At 38.9% G+C, this 25643-nt stretch overlaps 1 protein-coding gene across 3 annotated transcripts in view; it reads right to left on the bottom strand.

Moving 5' to 3' along the window:
- phkg2 (phosphorylase kinase, gamma 2 (testis)) overlaps positions 1 to 25643 on the bottom strand; it is a 59469-nt gene that overhangs the window by 2803 nt on the left and 31023 nt on the right. For all 3 annotated transcript variants that reach the window (XM_064321454.1, XM_064321456.1, XM_064321455.1), the window contains exons 4-9: positions 23817 to 23871; positions 23597 to 23662; positions 18645 to 18808; positions 11348 to 11438; positions 10909 to 11062; positions 2659 to 2784 (exon numbers count right to left, since the gene is read on the bottom strand). In XM_064321454.1, coding sequence (XP_064177524.1) covers positions 2659 to 2784; positions 10909 to 11062; positions 11348 to 11438; positions 18645 to 18808; positions 23597 to 23662; positions 23817 to 23871 — 656 coding nt within the window. The remainder of the gene's footprint in view (positions 1 to 2658; positions 2785 to 10908; positions 11063 to 11347; positions 11439 to 18644; positions 18809 to 23596; positions 23663 to 23816; positions 23872 to 25643) is intronic.

The following is a 25643-nucleotide window of genomic DNA, read 5'->3' as shown; positions in this document are numbered from 1 at the left end:
TTGTTATGCAACAAATAGGATATAACAGGCCAATATTCAGATTGTAACTGTTTTATATATCCTCTCAAACACATTCATTATGTTTTTATGCGAACATTCACTTTCATGTCTTTCATGACGATGAGAAAGTTTGATTACTTTCTCATCGTCAATTCCATATAAGCTAATCGCAAAATGACAAGAATAGAACGAAAACTCGGACTTGCGTGAAAATTTAAATTAGCAGTGGTACAGCCACCGTTTGCTTTCCTTCGAAGTTACCGCTAGCCGAGCAGCGAAGTGTGCCCTCCAGATGCGAAAAGGGACGATTACTAGAATTAACCTGTTATTTTACCCTGACAAAAAGTGCGGAAGGTGATTTCCAGTTTGCTTTTACTGTATCACCAATGTGAATTACGCAGAACTACCGTATACCTCACATAACTGTATCAAACGTTTTGAGTCAATTACAATTACGTAATATGCTGTCCCAGCACGAATGCTTAGCATTTTATAAAACGAATACTAAGGCAAGAAAAGAACAGAAGAGCACACGTTATAATTCCAAGACGTTGGCAGGCTATAACCAAAACTAGGCTACTGCACCGCATAACATACAAGTTTGATTTGAAGTTATTATGAAAATAAATCGGTTTGCGGCTGTAGATTTTTAAACATGGCGGTTGAAATAAAACACTGCAAGTAGTCGACCAATCAGAAATTCTCAACGCTTGGGCCCCACCCCAAAGGTTCCGGTACTTTTGGAAAGTACTACCCCCCGAGCAGGAACTTTTTTTGGGGTAAAATAAAGCCCCCGGAACTAAATTTAGACCCTAGTTCCTGCGGTGGAAACGCGGCTTTAAAGGACTCTCAGACCATGAGAAACAAGATTCTCTCGTCTGATGAAACCAGGATTGAACTCTTTGGCCACAATGCCAAACGTCACATCTGGAGGAAACCAGGCACCGCTCATCACCTGGCCAATACCATCCCTAAGGTGAAGCATGGTGGTGGCAGCATCATGCTGTGGGGATGTTTTTCAGCGGTTGGAACTAGGAGACTAGTCGAGGGAAAGATGAACTGAGCAAAGTACAGAGAGATAAAAACCTGCGCCAGAGCTCTCAGGACCTTAAACTGGGGTGAAGGTTCACCTTCCAACAGGACAACGACCCTAAGCACACAGCTAAGACAACGCAGGAGTGGCTTCCAGACAAGTCTGTGAATGTCCTTGAGTGGCCCAGCCAGAGCCCGGACATGAACCGGATCGAACATCTCTGGAGAGACCTGAAAATAGCTGTGCAGCAACGCTCCCCATCCAACCTAACAAAGCTTGAGAGGATCTGCAGAGAAGAATGGGAGAAATACCCCAAATACAGGTGTGCCAAGCTTGTATTGTCATACTCAAGAAGACTTGAGGCTGTAATTGCTGCCAAAGGTGCCTCAAGAAAGTACAGAGTAAAGGGTCTGAATACTTACTTATACTTATGATATTTCAGTTTTTTATTTTTAATAAATTTGCAAAAATTTCTAAACCTGTTTTTGCTTTGTCATTATGGGGTATTGTGTGTAGATTGATGAGAATAAACATAAATTTAATCAATTTTAGAATAACGCTGTAACATAACAAAATGTGGAAAAAGTGAAGGGGTCTTAATACTTACCGAAGGCACTGTACCATAAAATGGTAATGTTGGACTGGGATTGCTTGTGGTTTTGAAGTTCTTACCTTGGCAATCATATCCAATTAACATTTCTACAACAGAAGCATTGAGCCTGCCAATTAATTCAAGATTTTATACTGGTACCTCAGGAGTACAGAAGTACCAGAAGAGTGAACTACTGGTCTACAGCCACATATCTAGTAGCTATAGAGCTAGAAACTGTAGGTCAATAAATTATATTTCACACTGGAACCTACACAAAATCTGCAAAAGGTCAAATCCTTTAAGAATGGATGTAACTAGAACATGGTTTATTTTTAAACACTGTTTTCACTGGATCCCTGAACTCATTCTGTGCTGCATTGTTTTCAATTAATCATATCTGGTGATCAGGCAATAATTGCCTATACTGTCATGCATGTTCATTTGGTTCGCATTGTTAAAGTTAGAATTTGCAGAAATCGACTGTTACCAGAACGGCACATGATACTACACGGTTCAGACTGGTTGTGTGTGCCCAGAACAAAAAGAAAACTTTTCGATTGCAGATGGAAATGACTATTCTGGCATTGCTAAATCCTCCACCAGTTAAGATTCAGTATTTTCCAGCTTTAAATAAGAAATAAAATATTTGACACCATCAGATTTCCATGAATGTGTATGTAAATATTGTCACCAGTATATTAAGGCATTGTGTCACTTCTTGTATCATAATTAATGCATAAGCAGGTAGCTTTAGTCTAGATTCCAAAGGCTCATAGACAATCTGTAAAACTTACATTTTTTAGCATGGGTTTGCTGCAATCTAATCCAGGATTTGGCTAGACCTGATATTCACCCCCCCTCAACCCCCCACCCCCCCTGCCCCCTTATATACTTCTCTAGTGTTCTGCTGCCTAAAAAAATAATCTCAAAGTTCCACAACAGGTCCTGGTCTTCAAAACAGCATGAGAACAAATTACTGAACACACAGCTGTTTTACTTGACCTATACGGTAATACTGACAAGATAAAATCACCCTGAATGTCTTGCGGGGGCTAAAGTGGCGCATTTCCTCTCTTTGGTATTGGCGAAAGAAAGGATGAGCCAGGGACTGCTCTGCAGTGAGACGAACAGACGGCTCCACCACCAGCAACCTGGAGATCTAAGGACAGGGAAAAACAGAGGTAGGAAGTGGCTTATTTGAGGTACATCTAGCATATCAAGGACATTTTCCAAAAATGTTGTTGAGACCTGCTATAACTTTGCTCATGGCCTTATTCAATGACATCATCTCAGTTTTTTAGTTGTTCCCCATTATCCCCAAGATATTCCTCTTATTTTGTGTGTTACTAGGTATTTCTGTTGACATTTAAATCAAGTTTATCCTTTTGTTTAACACACTGCAGTATTTATTTAGTACTCAAAATTCAAAGGCATGACAGACAACAAGCTGACATTTGCATTTTGACATTTCATTTAGCAGATCATAGTCTCGCATAGCCAGACCTATCTCCACACTTTGTTTCAGCGCTGGCTCAACCCATTATCATTACCATCATAGGGGAAAAAAAATGCTCTGGTTTGTTTGTATTTCTTTAAACCAATCACAATCATCGCTAAGCCCAGGATGCAGCCCTTGCAAAAACGGTAACATGCAGATAGTGGAAGGGGAGGAGAATTCTGACTGAAATAGTCAGCCAATGGCAGGCTTATACCCACAGTCTATATCCTGTGAGTCAGACTAAGACGATCACTGCATGCATTGGAGCATATATGAATGCATAATCAGTTTTACAAATCACAATTTTACACGGATATTAAAAGTATCATCATGGTGATGACTAATCTTGGTACTGACTAGGAAGAATAGTAAGGCACACCACTTTAGGTAATGTATTTCATTTCATTTAATTGTATTTCATAATGTATTCCTCCCAGCCTGGCACATGGGTGGTGCTCCAGCACAATTTGAACCACATGTGTAGATGTGCCATGCTGGGAGGAACAAAGAACTGGACCTTGTACACTCTGGTGTCTCCCTCTCCCATTTCAGCATGCAGTGTACCCCCACAGGAAATTACATTGTTGCACAAAAATTGCTTATATTTTTGCAGACATTTTAGAATGATACAGATTGTACTCAATGCTCTGCAATTCACCCTTAGTGCTTGGCCCTCCACATCACTTCTTGCAGCTATACTCTTATTCTTATTATATACAGAATGAATGGAGAATGAAAAGTAAAATACAGAAATGGTGAATGTTGAGCCATGTGATAACTTGTGTAAAAGTGATGCTATTTCAGCCAATAGGACACATAGAAACAGTACATGTGATGCTATTTCAGCCAACAGGACAGAGAAAGCACAAAATACAACATTTTGTGCACTATAAAATAATGAGGATATTTCACAATGAAATGTAAGCGTTCTTTGGTAGTTCTGTAGGGTTTGCGTTTCATGCACTGGATGTGAAGTGAAAGCTAGAACACTGCCAAAATGTGGTGGATGGTTGAATATTGTTTTAATGTTATCTCATCCCCATACAAGAAAACATTACATACTGTCGAGTACAGAAAAGAGAGTTAATGATTACACATTTAGGTACTGTGCCACATTGTGTGATAATGTTTTTGCATTATTTTTAAATCTGATATCAATGTATCATCTCAAACCTTCATAAGGGGCACATTTATAGTTGATTTGTAGGTAAATACATGATTATATTGTGATTTACAGCAATGCGTAATTTTGACATTTTGGATAGATTTGAAGACACTGTGCACACTTTCTTACTTTTGGCTTCATAGGTCTTTGGTAGTTCTGCATATCCACCGTCAGATACGCACTTGTGGTCAAGGAGTTTTGATCCAGGACATGCACATTGCAAACTAAACAAAGAGCAAATTAATTTTGGATTTTTTACCTAGACAACTGCATTTGTGGCACTTTAATTACAGAGTTTGAAACTACCTCTGGAGACAATGTCAGCACAAGAACTGTTCATAAAGAGCTTCATGAAATGGATTTCCATGATCGAGAAGCCGTACACAAGCCAAAGATCACCATGTGCAATGCCAAGTGTTGGCTGGTGTGGCATAAACCACACCGCCATTGGACCCGAACAGTGGACATGTGTTCTCTGGAGTAATGAAACACGTTTCACTATCTGGCAATAGAACGCTACCTGTTGAAGGGAAATCTTACTGTTACAGCATACAATGACATTCTAGAGAATTGTGTGCTTCCAACTTTGTGGCAACAGTTTGGGGAAGGCCTTCAGTTTCCTGTTTCAGCACGACGGGGCCCTCATGCACAAAGTGAGGTTCATAAAGAAGTGGTTTGCCGAGTTTGGAGTGGAAGAAATTGACTGGCCTGCACAGAGCCCTGACCTGAACCCCATTCAACACCTTTGGATGAATTGGAAAGCCAACAGCAAACCAGGTAATTGCCAGTCTCATTAATGCTCTTCTGGATGGAAGCAAATCCATGCAGCAATGCTCCAACATCTAGTATAAAGCTTTCCCAGAAGAGTGGAGGGTGTTATAGCAGAAAAGGGTGGACCTGGTCCATATTAATGCCCAACATTCCGTAAACATATAAGAACAAAAAGCATGTTGTTTGTTATAGAAACTCGAGAGTGTAACTGCTGCTACATTTATATAGATGGGGACACCACGTGTTTTGGTCACCTAGCACCCAATTCCCGCTAGAATATACTCCAAAAACCATACTAACTTTTTAAGATAACGTTTTTAAATGGTGGTGTATGATCGGATTTATTGCAAATAAAAGTAGAGCCTTATACCAGAAAATTACTTCCCAAACAGTTTTTTGGACATGGCTACAGAAGCTGTATCGTACATAAAGTTATTGACTGTGTTTCATTTATTAAGTGTTACACTGGAAGGACTTCTCAATGTTTGTGAGAGGAGATAATCATTTTAAAACACATTACATTTTTAGGAACAGCTGCCTGTTAAAGAAATTGAGAGATGGTGACTCTGGAGATAGTTGGTTATTGGATGCGGAATTAAACAACTTGAAATATAAAAATGTGTTGCCGCATATTTTCAATTTAGCGGGGTATTTACTAAGATTGGTTATGCAGATGAGCATACCTGCTGCTGAGTTCATATAAATTCACTTCCGTCATTAAAGATGTGTCTTGCAAATGGGAGGAAAGCAACATTGTCATACTGCTCCAAAACGTTTGTGCAGTGATATGTGGTATTTTACTTTCTATATCTGACCAGTTCTGTCAGATGTTCTTTGGTCTTCCAGATCTAGCCTCTACTTCAACAGTTCAGCTTAACTTCCATTTCTTAATGATTTAATAAAAATAAATAAATGTATACATAAATAATAAAATTAAGTAATGCATAAATAAATAAATAAATGGATAAATAATTAAAAGGCCAAGGAAAAAGAAAATTTAATTTTTTTCCCCCTGTATTTATTTATTTTTTTGTTAATCTATTTTGACATTCAGGGCAGGCATAGCAATCAAACTCAGAGGAGGAGATGTACAGGTCCTTAGTTGGACAGTTAAGGACAAAGGATAAACAAATAAAATTTGCATATACTCGAGGGGAAATGGCACTCACAACAATCAATGGAATACAATGGAAATCCCCAATAGCTAGCTAGTTATCTAGTTCAGAACACCTGTAATTAAGAACGTATTGCTTCCTAGATAAGGGGAATAATTCCACGAGCCATCCCTCTAGCTAGCAAGGTTGATGTACTCTTTCCAAGCTCATCTCCTGGAGAACTGACTGGAGATAGGAAGCGACTAACAAACAAAAGTGTGGTTATTTCGATTCAGCCTGAAAATGTTTGCTTAATTTTCATTAATTATTCAGCCAGCAATTGCAAATTTAGCCACTTAGCATGCTAAAAAGCTTACGATACCACCCTCCCCACCCAGGACCCAAAGGTGGGGTCTCGTCAGTGAAGAGGAAAGTGGCATATTTTTAATATAAATATAGATATGTAATGTGTTTTTAGACCAGTGTTCCGTGAATATGTGTTATTGTTACTTTAATAAAGCTTTTAAATAAGTTGCCTGCAGACAGGCTGTTTAACATGCTGCACTGAAAGGGGTGGGGTGGGCTCTTTCCTTCATGCATGTTGTATAAGGGAGGAAAATTACAGTGGTTATATTTGGTGTTGCTCTGGCAGAGGCAATTTAGCATTTGTTTTTGTTTTCCCACAGGAACAACTTGTTCACACAACCACCACCAGGAGGCAAAATGGGACTCACGAATAAACTAGAACAGTGGCTTGCGGTCAAATTACCGTTGCTCTTATTTCAATGGGAAAGGAGAGCAAAATACATTTTTAGTGACAAGATGCAAATAGGGACATGCTTGTTACCCATAACATTTTTCCTGTGTATTTGAGTGAAATGTACGTCCATAAATGTTTATCCAGCGAACTTTGTGGTCAGTCTGTGAAACTGAACAGATAATTTTGTACACAGCCTATAGGCTAATGTCATCCATGTTAGTTTCACTTAGGATATAGGGGAGAGTTGGTATGAATGTAATGCATCATAAATGTAACACGGTCAATAACTTTTTGTACACTGCTGCTACAGTCGCTGTTTTAGGACTGTATATGCACAAGTCAGTTCTATACAAAATGATTAATGGAAAGGAAACAGCCACCTGGTCACATGCATTTATTATAAGCACACACCAGATTAGACTGGTCTTAATGCATAAACTATGGCCAAATTAATTTAAATTTTCATTTATTTCATGTAAGAAAACCTAATCTTAAATAAAATGGTCTGTTGTCAATGAGATAAATGCATCCTTTTGAAATGCTGTAAAACAATGAACGTAACTTTATTCACATGTCACTACAATGTCTTACAACAGTAGGCTACATGGAAGTTTTGAAGTACAGTAATTTATGGTAATGGTTCATACGTTTATAACTTGACTCGATTAAGGTATGAACGTAAATGAAACAGGTAATTACTACTGACATGCCAGAGCTGTTTTAAGTAAAATTTCATAGTGCTAGGCTAAATATTTTCTGAGAAAATGAGCTAAATCCAAAAACATTTATACCGACTCTCCCCTATGTCTGCAAGAAGTAGCTATACAGTAAAATAGTTTTTCATTTAGAATTATTCAAGATAAATTGCCCATAATCGTGTCTCTCCTGACAGTGTCTATTCCGTCGTTTACCGAATAGGGGAAATGAACAATTATTGAAATTACTGAACTATTCAAATAAACATCTATTGTTTAGCATTTTGATGTGTGGAAAATTATTATTTTTTAGACATCTTTGAGAGGGACAGACAAAGATGTGCGAAGACAAGAGACGCCAGCAACAAGCAAGCGAGGGGAACGTGAAACCTGACCCCATGATATTTTCAATAAAAAATAGTAGTTAGTTTTGTATTCAATGGTTTTTACTGGTAGACGTAAAAAGAGAATGTAAGAAGAGTCTCTCGTGGTACCTTCTCAAATGCCTTTTGGAAATCTAAGTATATAATATCATAACTCTTACAAACAAAACACTTGGTAGCTTCTTCAAAAAATAACAGAAGGTTTGTCAGGCATGACCTTCTTTTGCGAAAACCATGCTGGCTATGCCTTAGGATGTTGCTATTTTCAAGAAATACTTCTCTAATGATAAATTCCAGTATTTTGCATGTGATGCAAGTTAAACTGACAGGCCTGTAATTTCCTGGATCAGTACAGTCCCTTTCTTATATATTGGTATTATATTACCTTGCTTCCAGTCCACAGGTATTTCTCCAGCTTCTAAGGACTGTCTAAAAATACCTGCCTCTGGTTTAAAGATGATCACACCTAATCTGAGTACTCTTGGGTATATGCCATCATGTGACAGATGGCACGGTGGCACAATTGAAACTAGCCTATAAGAGGCTGGCACCATCAGAATTCCAACACAAATAAAGCACTCTATGTACTCACTGCTTTGAGAGGTATCCAATGAGTCTTCATGTACAAAATGATCTCCTTCAACTTCAGCTCCCGAGATCGCAACTTGTGTACCCTTCTCTCCTGCTCCGTTTTCTGTTTGGTCATCTGCATTTTGATACACTTAGGTGTAGCTAGCACTCCTCTTTGCTCTCTTCCTCAGCTAGCTTACTCACTTTACACTTGACATTGGACAACAGCATACACAGACATATTTCCCAGCAACCTTTGCATATCAGAAAATAACAGTAGTACCAAAGAAATGACCACAACTTATCGAATTGAATAGTTTAAACAATATGTTTTCTGCAGAATGGGCATATAGGTTAAGTTTTACATGATCACAGACTATTATACAAAGAACATGTACTAACCATGACAGAGACACTGTAGGTTTGCTTATTGAATCATATATAAAACAGACAGTACATTTATATGTCTTTACTATTAAAGATCGTATTTTGTGATGTTCAATGACTGACTGAAATGTCATTAAGAGCTTGTGCATGAATTTCCTTTTTTTGCGTAAATTACTGCTAGTTATGAAAGTGTTTATCATGTTTTTAAATGTGAGTGTTTTTAATGGGGAGTTGTAGACATGTCAGACGTAACTGTATGTCGGTAGAGAATAAGGTTTGTTAACATGACTTTGAAATGTGGCGTTTAAGCAGTTAAACAGTAGAATCCCCAGAGCGGTCAGCTTTTTTAAGTTTTTAAGAAAATCAATATATCTGTTGTCATGAATTGCATATAGCTCCCCATTCGTGCCTTTTGGTAAACATATGCATTGAGCATTCTGATGTAATTTCAGTGGTAATATTGCATAAGGGAATTAAGTTATAAACACCTACTGAATTAAGTGGGCATGAACGGCTTTGCAATAAGACGTTCTTTAATACGTCATTGGCTCGTGCTTTTATAGAAGGCAGTCCAGTAAGCACAATTCAGCTCTGGTTTTATTCCATATGGCCTGACTATATCCTAGCTGGCTATAAAACTTTCACACTGCAACCAAATGTAGCCGGTTAACCAAACGTCTGAAGGTATGGCATAATACAAGCAAACGTTCTGTGTAAAACTGGCTAGACTTGGTTCACAAGGATCCACAAAAATTATACAGTCGCATAAGCAATAGTTTAAAAGTAATAGTGAATTATTAGTTAGCAAATAAAGCTTTAATTTGGTATGCACACTTATCTGAGCCTCAGGTGGGATTTGGTCCTCCGCCTCAACAGTCCCCAGGCAACGACGTTATCAGTGAGCCAACAACTAACTAGTGGCAACAGCTGTGAATTATCTTGGTAAAGAATGCGTATATCCAGTTTGTGTCTTTATTTGATGTTTTAATTGGTTGAGGAACCTAAATCTCCAATGGGGAGACATATTCTTTATGGTCCTCGAGCATTGGTGATGGTGCAATCAGGCAGGAGAAAAGAAGAAGGAAAAAACACAAAATCCCCTAAGTTTGGGGCATTATTGTCTGGACATGTGAAGTTGTTTGTGAATTCTGTCTGTTGAAATGGGGTCAGAAAGTACAGAAATGAATGTTTTTAATGGCTGAGAAGCAGTGGTCATTGTGGTTTTCTGTAGGGAACGCTAAAAAGTGGTAAATTCTCAGTGCTGTATAGGTATGGGGCATGCCGCCCCATTAAGCCGTAACATACCTGCCATCCCAACAATTGGACAAGAGTTACCATATCCATAAAAAATATTGAATAGCGGCTACACTAATACCAACCCAATATTCTCCGGGGCTTTATTTTTCCCAAATACAAATGTTATCTCCAAATCACAGAGCTAAGCATTCATCTAAAGATAGCAAAACAAAGATAGCAAAAAAAAAAATACAACGTGGCGTAACGTCAAGTACAGTAGTTACAGTACAGTAGTACAGTAGCCCCCTACTGTCAAAAACCCGCAAGGCATTTCCCTCTGGCTGGAATAACCTCTACAGCAGAGACAAATGCGTCAAATTAAACTTTAAACTACTGTAATATAGCATACCCCTGTTTGTTGGGACTGAGATTGTGGTTGGGTGATTTTTGTTCTCGGGGTCCTGACGCTGGGCCAGACCAGTTGAAATTAAGGAGGTGGCAGCTTCACGTTACTCTAAATCAATCCAGTATTGCTGGCGACCGCCTACGTGTGGTTCTATGTCAGTTAAAATATTTTCTATTTAGCCCTGCTTATTGAAATATGACCAACATGTATTACTGGTAGCTCATGCCTTAAAAACAAGCTCAGGTTCCCAGTGTGACTATTCCCCGGAGAGAAATAAAAACTTTATTTTCGGGAAAAATATTAATCCCTAGGGCTCACCAGGTCCTTGACGGTGTCAGACCTATCATCCCACTCAGGAGAGCTGAACTGGTAACGTCCCTCCATGATCATCCTCAGCATCAGCATCTGCTTACGGTGCCAAAAGGGTGGGGACCCTGCCAAAAGGGTAAACAGGATCACCCCACATGCCCACCTGTGAAAAGGAAAGAACAATGAAGGCCATAGAGCAATTGATCTGAGATGCCACAGGGTGAGAAGGGGAGAGGCACTGTATAAAGACAGTAAAGCCAGAGGGGAACACCATACAGAGGGAGGTAGAAAACAGGAGAAGTCACCAGGAAGAGTTACACTGCGAGGGTTAGGGAGTGATTCCATACAGATGAATAGAGAAGGCAAGCATCTAAGGCAATGGAGGGAGTAAGAAACAGTAAGGAAGAGCCGCCACCAAAATGTGTTTAAATTTTTGTTGGAGACTCACAGGTCAACCTCTTGACCGTATCCTGGGTGAGTCTCATCCATGGAACATTTCAGGATTTCAGGAGCTAGATAACCGGGAGTCCCACACAACTCTGAAAGGATGAGAAAAGGGAAAAGGAGAGGCATACAACCTCTCAATGTAAAACACATGCAATGCAAAATTGTCAAAAAAATTCACATATACAATTCACATAGGATTTTGTTAATTTTTTTTTTTTTTTAAAGCAGCCAAATGTTCTTCTGAAAGCTAAGATTGACCTACAGTACAAGTGATGAAATGCAGAATTAAGTAGTGAATATAGTTTGTAGCTGGCATCCAAAATGTCCAAAAGATTTCCTTGAAGAAGTGTACCTTGAAGAAGAAGCATACCAAATTCCAAAATTAAGCTCAATGACAATTAAGCTTATTGTCAATTATTCAAGAAATACCTTTGTAAAGAAATAATTGCAAATCTGTTTTTGTAGTAAATTACATCTGATTCATATGCAGTTGATAAAGATGGACAACAGAGCATTTTGTGTTGCCAAGAAGGGAAATGGGACGCTCTAGTGGACAGAGTCGGCCCTACACACAGGCAGAGTGTGGCAGCTAAAGCTCATTCCAATGCTACCCATCATGTCTAATCACTGGGCCTTAATAAGAAGGTCATGCTACAAGGCATAAGGGGGGAGGTTTTCCACTGCTGCCTGTCACTGCAAGGCCTGCGGGCCTCCAAAAATGTCCCACTCATGTTGCCAAGTCAGGTCACAGGGATGGGCCTGCCCTAAACCACCGGTCTTATCTGTCTGGGTCACCAGCGCCTGAAACCAAAGGGCTCGAAGCTAAGGGGGAGGGTATGTGGTGCCAGGACGGGGCATGGGATGCTGTCCACTAGGCAGTGTGACAGCTGAAGCTAATTAGCTCAGCTGCTCCATTGCCTAATCTTTGGGCCTTATAAAAAGGCTGTGCCCCAAGGCCAAAGGGGATTGGTTTTCTGGTGAAACTGCTGAGAGTTGGAGCTTGGGTTTTTGTTTGTGGACTTGTTGAATTTAGTTGGACCGTGGCATTTTTTTGGACCAAAAAAAAAAAATAAATTACCGTCAGTGCCACAATTATGTGTGTCGCCACAGGTTTTCAATATAGTGGGTTATTTACAAAGACTGGTTATGTAAATGAGCACAGCTGCAGCAAGTTCATTTCAATGCACTGCCAGTATTTAAGTCCAGCTTATGGCAGGAAAGCAACATTGTTGTTCCGCTCAATCGCTGGTGAAATCGGGACATGGACAGTGTCAGGATCCATGGATGCAATGGATAGGCACTGTCACCTTTAAATTTTAACACATTCGTCTCATTAGTAAAAACATTAGAACACAATTTTTCACATTTCAAATTGAATTGTGTACCCAATAGCGACCATCTCCAGAGTCATCATCTGTCAACTTCTCTAACAGACAACTGTTCCTAAAGATGAAGGAGTTATGTGTTTTAAAAAGATTTTAAAAGATTCTCTCCTTTCGCAAATGTACGGGAGAGTCGCCATAAATGTAACGCTTGATAGGCTACAGGTAACATGATCAATAACATAATGTACAATGCGGCTATTGTAGCCATTTCAGGTTTATACATGTGCAATTCTGTAACCTACAACCTCCCAAAGGAACGGAGCAATGTGATAACCTTTGGAAATATTTCCAAAAAATCGTTTTTGAGCGAGCTAAATAAAAAAACTGTTCTGTAAGTAATTTTCGGGTATAAGGCTTTTATTTGCAATAAACCAAAGCATACATCATTTTGAAAATGCTGTCGTTGAAAAGTTAGTATGGTTTTCAGAGTTTATTCTAGCGGGAATTGAATGCTAGGTGACCAAAAAAACAAAGATGCCCCCTTCTGTATAAATGTATCAGTTGTTAGAATTATAGAGTTGCTATAACCAACCATTTTGTTTTTTTTGCTGTTATATGTTTACAGAATGCTAATGCTAAGAGAAAACGAGAGGGTTTGTACCCAGTGAGGTAATGGACGGGGCTTCAGATTTGGAGATTAGGGACACTAGATGGTATTGAAATCCATCAATATGTAGGGTCCTTTTGGGGAGACCTTAGGCATTTTAAATGGTGTTTAATTTCTTTAACCCCTTTGCGCACATGCCAAATCTGGCCAATCCTTGCCCATTTAGGGGGTACCCTATTTAAAGCTTTATAACTCCAGATGTGAGCACCACAGAGACTTGAAAAATGGCTTAAATGAAGCAAGACATTTGTACCATTTACAATACTAACTTAGATTAGTTTATATTCATCATTTTGGAAGAAATAAAGTGCCACAAATGCAATTGTCTAGGTAAAAAATCAAAAATGTTCTTGCTCTGTTTTAGTTTGCAATGAAATACTGAGCGATCCCATATATACAACAGGTAAAACTATACATGTCCTGGATCAAAAACTCCTTCACCAGAACTACTAAAGTTCTATGAAGCAAAAAGTAAGCAGTGTACCCATCTCCAAATCTATCCAAAATGTCTAAATTATGTGTTGCTGTAAATCACAGCATAATCATGTATTTCACTACAAATCAACTATTTTGACTCAGGAAACTCACTGTTGCATCATTTTCAAGTGGGAATTACAAGCTTCCTGTCAGTAAAGTGGCCTAAAATATCTAGGGGTCCAGAAATATTATAAAGCAAATACATGGGGTAACATAGCTCAGGAGGTAAGGCTGGTTGTCTGGCAGTCAGAGGGTTGCCGGTGTGATCCCCCGCCCTGGGCGTGTCAAAGTGTCCCAACCAGCTGATTGGTACCTTGTATGGCAACCTTTCACCTTTGGTGTATGAGAGTGCGTGTGAATGGGTGAATGAGAGGTATCAATTGTAAAGCGCATTGGATAAATGCAGTCCATTTACCATTTACATGTGCCCCTTATGAAGGTTTAAGGTGAAACATTGATATCAGATTTTTTTTTTTTAATGCAAAAACATTATCACACAATGTGGTACAGTACCTAAATGTGTAATAATGAACTCTCGTATGAACCATGCGCCTTCCTTTGCGCTCAGATTATCTGCCGTTAAACTAGCAAAAGTGGATTTGGACATGCCCTAAATGCACTTGCGCCATGCGCTTTAGACCATGCGCTTAGATTGTTAAAATATAGCCCAGTACGTGACCACTCAAAAGGGACACCTCTATGCGTAAAACCAATGGTAAGGTTGTATATTTATTCCGTATTTAGACACAGATATTGACAACAGAATGATATGATATAATATTTTTTTAAATTCCTGTTGTTTATTTCAGTGTTCAGTGAACAGTTTTTCACAGCTGTGCTGGCATACCTTTGGCTATTGTTGGCTTTATCTTGCTGCTATGATGGAATACAAATTTTTAGTGGTAAAGAATGTTTTCATGTATGTCCAGATAGACACTATAGGCCAGTGTGTTATGCGTGGGGTGTGTAGTTACAGATGAGGCTGCAGGGAGGGGGTGCTTGGTAAATGGACAACCAACACGACAATGGTGGCGCTTAGAAACATCGTCTTCGGCATAATTGTCCTGAATCATCTATAGTAAAGCTAGAACACTCAAACTCCACTCAACTCAAAATTTGGTTGGTGGAGCACACAATGTCTGAATTGAGCAACCTAGGCATGCCAGCATGCCAACCACAAGGGGTATTGCGCGAAGGGGTTAATAAATGTTAATTTTACTCATAAACGTGTTTGACTTTTTAAGTTAGTTTCAATGTTAAATGTCTAATTTGCTTGCTTTGTTGACATAGCTTCATCATAGCATCTGGATATTGTGTCAATGGAAAAGAAACTTCTACCTGGTCATAGGCATTTATAATAAGCACTACACCAGATTGGTCTGCATATGGTCAGCTATTTGCTTTGTATAAGCTTACCTGGGTGTTAAAGTCGGACTGAAATTTCTTCGCTTATATTTTGTACTACCCTTGGTGGTAAAATAGGCAGTGTCAGCTGTATTATCAAATCATTTTCAATTTATAATTTTTTGTTTTGAATTATAAAAATTGGTGTTTTAAAAATCACTGCGCCAGCTACTGTGCTTTTTCCCCCCATTTTTAAAATGTCCGCTTTCTGACGTCAGGAAGCGGTCTCATTTGCATGCAGCCTATCACAGCGTGCATTTGCTTATGATTGACATTGAGGGCTAGGCTGCGTTTGCCACCGTCAAGTCTGGCAAACATGGCACCTTGCAAGCGGCACTGTTGTGTTGAAGGATGCACAATAGTGACTCACTACACGAAATCCCGAAGGACACAAATGTAAAAAACAAGTGGGTAGAATTTTTATCAGGTTCATTAGTGTCAAACAACACAAGAGTCTGCAGTCTGCATTTTAAACAAGACAATTTTTTGAATTGAGCGCAAAAACAGAGTGGATTTTGCAAAGAACTGCGACTGAACCTTGCAGCAGTCCCCACAATTCGATCAAGCACAGTACGGAGCAGTACGGAGGATAACCACAAAGTAAGTTTCTTATATTATCATATTTAGATGTATAATTACTGAGTGTATGAATTACTTTCACCTGGTTTACAAGGAGGATAGCTAACGGGTACATTCGCTAACGTTAGCTGGCATAGCTGAAAAGCAATCTTAGCATCAAAATAATTATCACACAAAATATAAAGCAACAATTCAGGAAAGCCAAATATTATTTATCTAACTAGCTACTGAGATTTGTTGACTTTGTGCAATATGACAACTCATTTAGCTTTACAGGGTTTTCCGCAGCGCCTTAAGCCGAATGAACGTAAAAACACATATCAGATTCAGAATGAATATAAAAACAACCATGAGAGTTCTATGCGCTGCCAAAAAAATAAAATAAATAATAAAAAAATAAACAAATAAACGGAGAGGTGGCTTTATTAAAAACTATTTTGCAATGGTATAGAATATAAATAATGATACAGTATTTCAAATTTCAGTCCGACTTTAAGAAACAAACAAAAGCAACTTTCTACATCTATTTGGATGTTACAACTCACTTCACAGTAAGCTTGTGCGTCTGTTTTTTACGTACAGTAATTTTTCATGAATAAAGCCCCATGCTTCATAATCTTAGGATGTTGCAGGTTGCACGTTACCAATGGAAATGTGTTTCCTTGATTACAATTATTCCACACCTCTAATGCAATCATACGGACTAAGTGGTATGAATGTAACATCGGACTGCATACCTTGATTTTAATTGTATCTGACTCAAATAAGTTATGAATGTCATTGCAATGGCTAATAACTACTAACATGTCAAAGCTGTTTGGAGCAAAATTGCACAGTGCTAGGTTCAAAATTTTCTGAATAATTGAGCAAAATCAGAAACCTTACATTTATGGGACTCTCCCCTACTCCAACACACTGACGATGTCTCTACTTAAACTAACAAACCATTTATATTTTATTACTTGTTGATGTATTTGGAGTCTGAAGATGTAGCAAATAATAAAAAATGTAAAGGTTCTCAGTTGTTTTAAGCACTTGTACACAAAACTCATTTTCACACGTCTTAAAAAAGGTCTTTTAAAATTTCCCCTAACAGATCCTCACGCTTTTAAAAACCTTCATTAAAAATAAAATGTCAAAAATGTGTGCTAGAGATGCACACCACGAACCCCCAAAATAAACGCAACCAAAAATGAACGATTCATAAGGAAATAAAAAATATATACATATAAAGTTTTATAAAGGAAACTTATTGACCTATTAGGCATCAATCACCTTAAAATTAGTAATTTACTGCATTCCACATCTCTCTCTAACAGAGAAATAAAATTACGAAAAACCTTTTATTAGCTGCGACCGCTGCTCTATAGCTCTGTCTGTCGGTCGGTCGGTCCACAAAAAGTGTCCCACCCCGTAGCGGCCACAGTTTTCACCCCAGGAGGCTGAAATTTGGCATGGACGATGGTCATGACCGAAGGTAGAGCTGAGTAACTTTCAAGGCCGCTTGACCAAGAGAGGGCGTGGCCAAATGGATTCACAGATTTGCACAAGATTTTGTGGAAAGGTTGGTCATGAGCCAAAGAAGATGTCACGTGTTTGCGTGAGAGTGTGTGAGAGGGCATGGCAATGGCTGTGGCCTATCACAAAAAGGCGCATAACTCCCAAATGGATTCACAGATCTGCACAAGATTTTGTGGAAAGGTTGGTCATGAGCCAAAGAAGATGCCACGTGTTTGTGCGAGGGTGTGTGAGGGGGCATGGCCTATCACAAAAAGGCGCATAACTCCCGAATGGATTCACAGATTTCCACAAGATTTTGTTGAAAGGTTGGTCATGAGCCAAAGAAGAGGTTGCGTGTTTGTGTGAGGGTGTGTGAGGGGGCGTGGCGATGGGTGTGGCCTATGACAAAAAGGCACATAACTCCCGAATGGATTCACAGATTTGCGGTGAGGGTGTGTGCGTGGATGCATGCACACATGGATGCATGTGCGTATGCGGTCGCAGCTATTGCGGACTCGCGTTTGTTTTGTTGCAAGGTACAGGTAACACCAGTGACAAAAAAGATGGTGCAAGTATGCTTTGAGTGAATGTATAAAAATAATTTAAATACATTAAGGCTTTTTGTATTTATTTAGTTAAAATTCATTAAGTTAAAAAGGAGAATATCATCCCCTAGGTTTTGAGTGACAAAAATGAAATGCATATTGACGTATTGCAATTCCAAATACCACTATTCATACAGAATGACCCTTTACAATGCGTTAATCCTTCAGCATAGGCTGTATTTCCCCACAGTTCTAGCACTTACAATGTGTAACCATTCAATAATTATTTTAACTGGTCCAATTTTAAGTTTTTGCCCTGTGTTTCTTTTTTATAGCCTATGCTTCAATACATTCCAGCAGTCCCCTGAAGACTTTACAGATGTTTACCTTCTAAGTGTAGCTAAACATAGGGAGACAACGCATGGAGTTGACGTGGCAGTAAAGCCGGACCGGCCACAGTCACTGTCACGCAGTCATTACTTAAGCCCTATTTTAAGCCAGGAAAACCCCTGTATAACTGTTGTATAAAAACAATATTACACTCAAGGTCATGCTGTAATACTGCATATCAGCACTGCTGAGATGATCTTCAGCCACGTACCTATGACCGAACAACAGCACTTTTAATAGAGGATGCAGAAATATCGACACTGGGTGACAATAAGCAGGAATTACATCTTCCCTTTAGGCCAGGGGTGGCCAACCAGCAGACCCTGCAGCTCCCCAGGACCAGGGTTGGACACCCCTGCTTTAGGCTTTCAGACAGAAATACACATATATGCTTAAAAACATCTCACCCACCTCTTAATTTCTCTTTAGGCTGCAGTTGGACTGAAAAGCCAAAGTCAGACAGCTTTATGTGTCCCTGGTCATCTAAAAGAATGTTTTCAGGCTTCAGGTCTCGGTGGACAATGTTGACGGAGTGGAGGTACTGGACAGCCTCGAGGAGGGCACGCATTATATTCCTGAAAAACAGTCACAGAGACACTGTCAGATCCTTGTAGAAATTATGAAAGAGGTCTGGTTATACTGTAAATGTGGACCCCATGCCAGTGGACTCCAGATGCACAATTGCTGCTGTACGGCAGTTCAGACCCTGAAAGGAAAAAAGACTGTTTACTGTGCTGACAGCAGGTGTGATGAAGAGACAGTGCTCAGGTGCAAAACATCCTACTGAATTAGCATTATGTGAATAATAGGTTCTCCATAATACAATGTAGTCATGTTGGTGGTGGGGAGCTGACTAAAGATCTTGATACCTACGGGTTAGCACCCACCCAGATACAAATGTTAACCTGGTGTGATATGCTTATAGAGATAAGCAGGATACTTGATCAATTAGCTTTTATCTTTTGGGTATATAAGCGGAAACGTGGAATGATTCTGGAAGACTCGTCAACACAGGCTCCTATGCATACGTGTATAGCCATTCAACTCCACACACACTTTTGCACCATTGTATATTGCCATAATTAACATACTATACAATAAAATTGCTTTCAGTTAATTTGGAGTGAGATAACTGAGATAATGTTGAATTAATCCTGTTCCAGCAGCACCATGTTAAATTACGCTGTTTGGTGTATCGAGTGAGTTTCTTATAGTTGCTGACCCTGATGTTGTTTGGCGGTTTGCTGCCTTCAAATGCTGCTTTCTGTTTAAAACACAACCAGCGTCTCTTCATGACACTAACAACCCCTGGTAGATTGGGTGCCTGAAAATCCAGCCACTGAGCTGTGTGCATGGAGCCTGTTCCTCCAACTAATTTCGGTGTGAGCTCTGACATCATGCTTTGGGAGCAAGCACATGCTTTTCTGTGCTTGCATGAATCCATAAAGGAAACTGCACCTATGACTCACAAAAGGGCCATACTCACAAAACATCTTAAGGCTAAAGGAGCTCCTAACTCTTATTCTTACATTACATTACATTACAGGCATTTAGCGGATGCTCTTATCCCGAGAGACTTACACTTTTTACATAGCACTTACATTTCATCCATTTATACAGCTGGATATATATACTGAAGCAATGCAAGTTAAGTACCTTGCTCAAGGGTACTACAGCAGTGTCTTACCTGGGAATCGAACCCTTGACCTTTAGTTTACAAGACCAGGCTAATGGGTTAAAGTCAGTCCTAACTTTAACACTCCAAGAGTAATTCGCAAAGCATTTTTGTGCTCAAACCTGCTCTTAAATCTGTGAAAACTTAAGGGTAGTCAAGACCACTCCTAAGTCACTAAGACCAAACGACAAACAGAGCGAGAAATGGCTGCTGCTGCCAATCCTTGTAATCGGGTTTCAGAAACATTTAATTGAACTGAACATTTAAAAATGGAACACCTCAATCGCAAGGATATTACGATTATAATAGAGTAGACAGAAGTGGAAAAGCCATGGAGGCATACAGTATGTTACCATGCTTCTTTCTTGGCTTTTGAAATGATCCCGACATCAAATTTCTTTAATAATGCCCTTCCTTTCATTAACTACTTGGGTAATAATTAAAATTTGTTCATTCAGTTGGGTTTTCATTTGCAGGACAATGCCACATGACACTTGTTTCTGTCAGCCACGGTTGTTCTAGCCCAGTGGTCTCCAACCCTGGTCCTGGAGAGCTACAGGGTCTGCTGGTTTTCATAGTGACTCTGCACTTCATGAATCAATTCGAGCAGTTGATTGCACAGTTAACTCAACTCACCTGGTGTCTTGGGTCTCAATTGGGTGCTGATTTTAAGGTGAAAACAAAAACCAGCAGACCCTGTAGCTCTCCAGGACCAGGGTTGGAGACCACAGTTCTAGCCAAATAATTAACAGACTGAAAGAATGTCTGCTAATTATTTTATGAGCTGGCAGACATGTAGAAGGCTGAGAATTAGCCAAACATACATTTTACTAGTCAGTATATTATTTTTGGTTTCATGTTAAGCCCTTCATGCAAGCCCTCTAGTGGTCTGCACATCAGCATGCCTAGATTGCTAAACTCAGACATCATTGCCCCTGCAACCAAACTTTGAGTTGAAAACACAAACTCTGTGTTCTAGTTTTATTAGTAGATGATACACGACAAGTATCCCGAATATGGAGTTTCGCAGTGCCAACATTGTCGTGCTGGTCGTTCATTTAACAAGCACCCCATCCCTGCAGTCTCATCTGCAACTACACCCCCCACCCATGACACATTGGACAATAGTGTCTATCTGGGCATTCATAAAAATATTCTTTCACCACTAAAAATTTGTATTACGTCATAGCAATAAGATAAACCCAATAATAGCGCTAAGATTTGCCAATACAGCAGTGAAAACGCTGCTCACTGAATAACAAAATAAACAAGACAAAGTTTTCTAAAATTATACCATGTCATTCTACTTTCAATATTTGGGACTAAACATGGTTTTACACATAGAGGTTGGTTTTACACATAGAGGTTGGTTTTACACATAGAGATGTCCCTTTTGAGACTGAGTGGATATATGTAGCCTTGGATAATCCGTTTGTGAAATATATAGGCGCATTTGATGCCTGGGTACCTTCCAAAATAACTGTGTAATACCACACGTTGTTTACAGTGCTGTCGCCCTTTTTAGCCCTTTTTAGGCTTGAGTGACAATTAATTTATTCAGTAGGTGATAGTATAAGCTTTCTAACGATGTATAACATGTGTAATTTTACTTTTGGAATAGCATTTTATAGCCCAGTGTAACCGAAAGTTCTCTCTCATCATCATCGCCGTACGGATTCATACTGTGGTAGCAGAAAAAGTCACTGCACCCGGCGAAATATTATCACTGATTTTCGTCATTTCTTGGAAAATATTATTATTATTGAGGAATTCAGAGCATAGCTAAGCCATGTGTTTGTTGATAGACCTAGCTGACAATTTTATGGAGTCAGAAGAGGGGAACGACCGCATTGATTCTCTGTCTATCACATAAAACATTTCATCATCGTTATGCAAGTATTACTGCTCAAAATATTTTGGCTATACATGTTATTTTTTTAATGGAGTGTCTCTAAATAGGTTAGTGGTATTTTACTGTTTTTACATTATTATTTAATGTAATATCAATGTTTCATCTTAAACCTTTATAAGGGGCACATGTATATGCCTTATAATGGACAAAAAGGATTATATTCATTTTTGGAGAGATTTTGGATAATGTTTCTGGACACCTAGATATTTTAGACCACTGTAATGACAAAAAGCTTGTAATTCCCACATGAAAATGATGCAACAGTCCCTTGAGTGAAAATAGTTGATTTGTAATGAAATACATGAATATATTGTGATTTACAGCAATGCATAATTTAGACATTTTGGAAGATTCAGAGACACTGGATACACTGCTTACTTTTTGCTTCATAGATCTTTAGTAGTTCTACACATCCACCCTTAGATTTTACACACTTGGGGTCAAGGAGTTTTTGATCCAGGACATGTATAGTTTAACCTGTTGTATTTATGGGATCTATTATAATGGTACAATAATGTCTTACTTAATTTAGGCCATTTTTCAAGTCTCTGTGATGCTCACATGTGGAGTTATAAAGCTTTAAATAGGGTACCCACTAAATGGGCACGGATTGGCCAGATCCTGCATGTGCATGAAGAGGATAAATTAGCAACACAGCCTGAATTTTTTTTTAAAATACGGTGACAAGATTTGTACCCGCTACAGTATTTCTATGATGAATTCAGAAACACAGACTCATCTCCCCATCAACCAATGACTATGGGCATAGTAAGTAAGCTCATTCATGAAACATGAGGTCATCCATAGCAACAAAGTTAACCCCGCCCTTTCTCTTAGCCTAAAGACTACCTCCACTCAAAAACAGGCTTTTTTAATGGTTAGCTCCTCTTGGAAGGAGGAGTTAACCATCTCACTATATAGATTTATTTTTGTGTGGAACTTGTCACCAGAGAGCCCTTTTCATATTCTTCCCCTCTAGATGGAGAGCTTCTCCATACTTCCCTGAAATCTGAGTTTGTTACAAATATGTTGAACCTATCATGCAAAGATATGCAAATTACAGGAGAGCAATGTGGTAAACTGAAACCTTTGAGCACAGAAAGCTGACTAGTTAGGGACATTGTTGTGACAGTTGGTGTGCTGAACATGTTTTAGAATGCAATCCCAAGGAAGGAACTTTGTTCCTCTTGTTACTATTGATAGGCATTCTTAATGAGGGTAAAGTTATAGAGATGCTACTGAGACATTTTCAGTAGTTAGTTGAATTTTTTTCTCAATAAACCATATAAAATTATTATTCAGCATAAAATATTGCTATTTTCATCTCAAATCCAAATACCTTTAGAATATCGCAAAAATAACTTTCAACCATTCCCATAATTTTGGAGGGCACTGTATATCCTTGGAAATGCAAGTCAGCCACCACACTGCAGTTTCGGCACTCAAAGACCGCAACTGGTATAGGTAACTGCTGGTGCCCAACTGCTCAGAGAAATTAAAGAAGAGGCTATAGATAGCTCATCTGTGAAAACTTTCCCCAGCAAGTCTTCACAGAAGTGTCAGGGATTTGATCCAAACCTTAGGATCATTATAAATTAGCAATTCCATAAATAGAAAAACTGCATCTTCAGGATACAGCAATATTTCAAAACATATGCATAATTGGTACCAAAATATTTTCATACACAATCTGATTTGCATGAAATTTAACATTTAATCTGGATGAAATGATTTACGGGGCAGTGGTTGGCAAAGAAAGATACAGAAGACACTGACCTTGCTTCCTTTTCACTAAGAGTGACCTTCTCTGTTAAGTAGTCAAATAGTTCTCCTCTTCTCATGCTGAAAAGGCAGAAAGTATGAGAAAGTAACATCACTACATCACAGTACCATATAATTCATAAGTAATGAAAAGTATTTTACTAACATTTGCTAATATATTAAGCATGACATATTAAATGCATGACAGTGGAGTTAGATGTATAACTGTACTTACAGATCAAACACCAGAAATATGAATGTTGCTGACTCATATGAATCAATGAGGGTTACTTGAATAAAGAGAAAAAAGAGATTAATTAACAGCAGACAGTGACTGACCTAAGGCAGCAATATAAATATTGTAGTACACAATATTCCTGTTCTATATTGCTCATCAGATGGTTCTGGTCATGTAGGTCTATATTTGAAATATGGTATGGCTACTGAGATAAACTACTGAGACAAATTGTTATTTGGAATACAGCACCATGGCTTTGAAAATAGTGAGCAAGCTGCATTCCATTGGCTAGCTAACAAAGCATGAAAGCTACCTACTTTGTGCTACATTAGCAAGATAGACTAAAGCGTGCCTAAAGACTAAAGAGTGCCAAAAGTTCTATTCAAACAGATTTAATTTTATCAGGAGTTGTGCAGTCATTTTTTGCATCATCAGTGATTCGTTAGGCCATTCATACAGGATAAGTACTGTAATCTCACTAATTTTCCCCAAATCACAAAAGATAGTGAAGGGAGGAGAGTTTCCTCTAGCATAACTATAACTACGGTACCACACTAAGTGTCACTCTAAATTCCTAAGTCTTGCAGCAGGGCCCCTCTGTCTCCAGGCCATGAACCTCCCAAGGACAACAACTAGTTGGAAATATATTCTATAAGCCCATAGCCTATAAGTGTGTCTATGCATGTGTGTATGTTTCTTTTCTCTGTCTTTTTATGCCTTTCTAGAAACCCAAATTGGGAAGCTTGGTCTTTCACCTCATTCTCCCTCAGCCATCCTGAACTGGGAAACTTGGCCTTTCACCTCATTCTCCCTCTGCCATCCTGATAAGGAGGAACCGGCTATGACGCCATGCTGCCCATGACTCTGAAAGCAACTGGTGGATCAAAGACTAAACAATTATTTCTGATTTAAAAGCCTGTTTAGACTAAGCGGCCACTGGATGCTTACATAGTATTTCATGTTAGACTACACATAGCCAATCGTTTACTTTGTTATATGAATGGACACAGCCAATCAGTTCCCTCTGTCAAATCTTATTTTATGCTTTATCGTTAAAACACTTTTTGCTTATAAAAGTTCGGCCTTATCCACACTGTTGTGTGTAGGTGCCGGACTCTTTCTGCAGAAATAACTCTATTTCTTGTATGATACACCTTGTCGTGCCTGGTTATTAAAAGTGGAACACCTGGAGGGAATTTTCTTTGCCCAACAATAGTAAACGTCACCAAAGTACTTGTAAACTAGGGTCAGGTATTGAGAGCCGGTTTTGAATTGGAACAGATTCCGAATTTGTTTCAAATCCACTTATCGAATCTTGAAAATGTATTTTTAATGCCATTCGCAATGAGTGAAATGCAAAGAATTTAACTCAAATACCAGGACCTGTTGTAATAAATACGAGTAGCCTACCGTAATATTTATTTAGACATTGGCAGATAAGAAAAATATCGGTTACACTGACCTATAAAACGCTATTCCAAAAGCAAAATCAGACATGTTATACATCGTTAGAAAGCTTATACTCTCACCTACTGAATAAATGAATTGTCAATCAAACCAAATTGTACTAAAAAGGGTGACAACGCCGTAAGCAACAGGTGTGGTATTACGCACAGCTATTTTTGAAGGTAGCCTACCCAGGTATCACAAATGCGCGTATATTTCACAAATGGATTGTCCAAGACAATATATGACCACTCAGCCTCAAAAGGGACATCTCTACACGTAAAACTAGTGGTAAGATTGTATATTTATTCAATGTTTAGTCCCAGATATTGACTGTGGAATGACATGGTATAATAAAACTTTGTTTCGTTTATTTCG

The sequence above is a fragment of the Anguilla rostrata genome, chromosome 2, assembly GCF_018555375.3.
Source record: "Anguilla rostrata isolate EN2019 chromosome 2, ASM1855537v3, whole genome shotgun sequence".
NCBI classification, from domain to species: Eukaryota; Metazoa; Chordata; class Actinopteri; order Anguilliformes; family Anguillidae; genus Anguilla; species Anguilla rostrata.
This window is presented reverse-complemented; position numbering and strand designations above follow the sequence as displayed.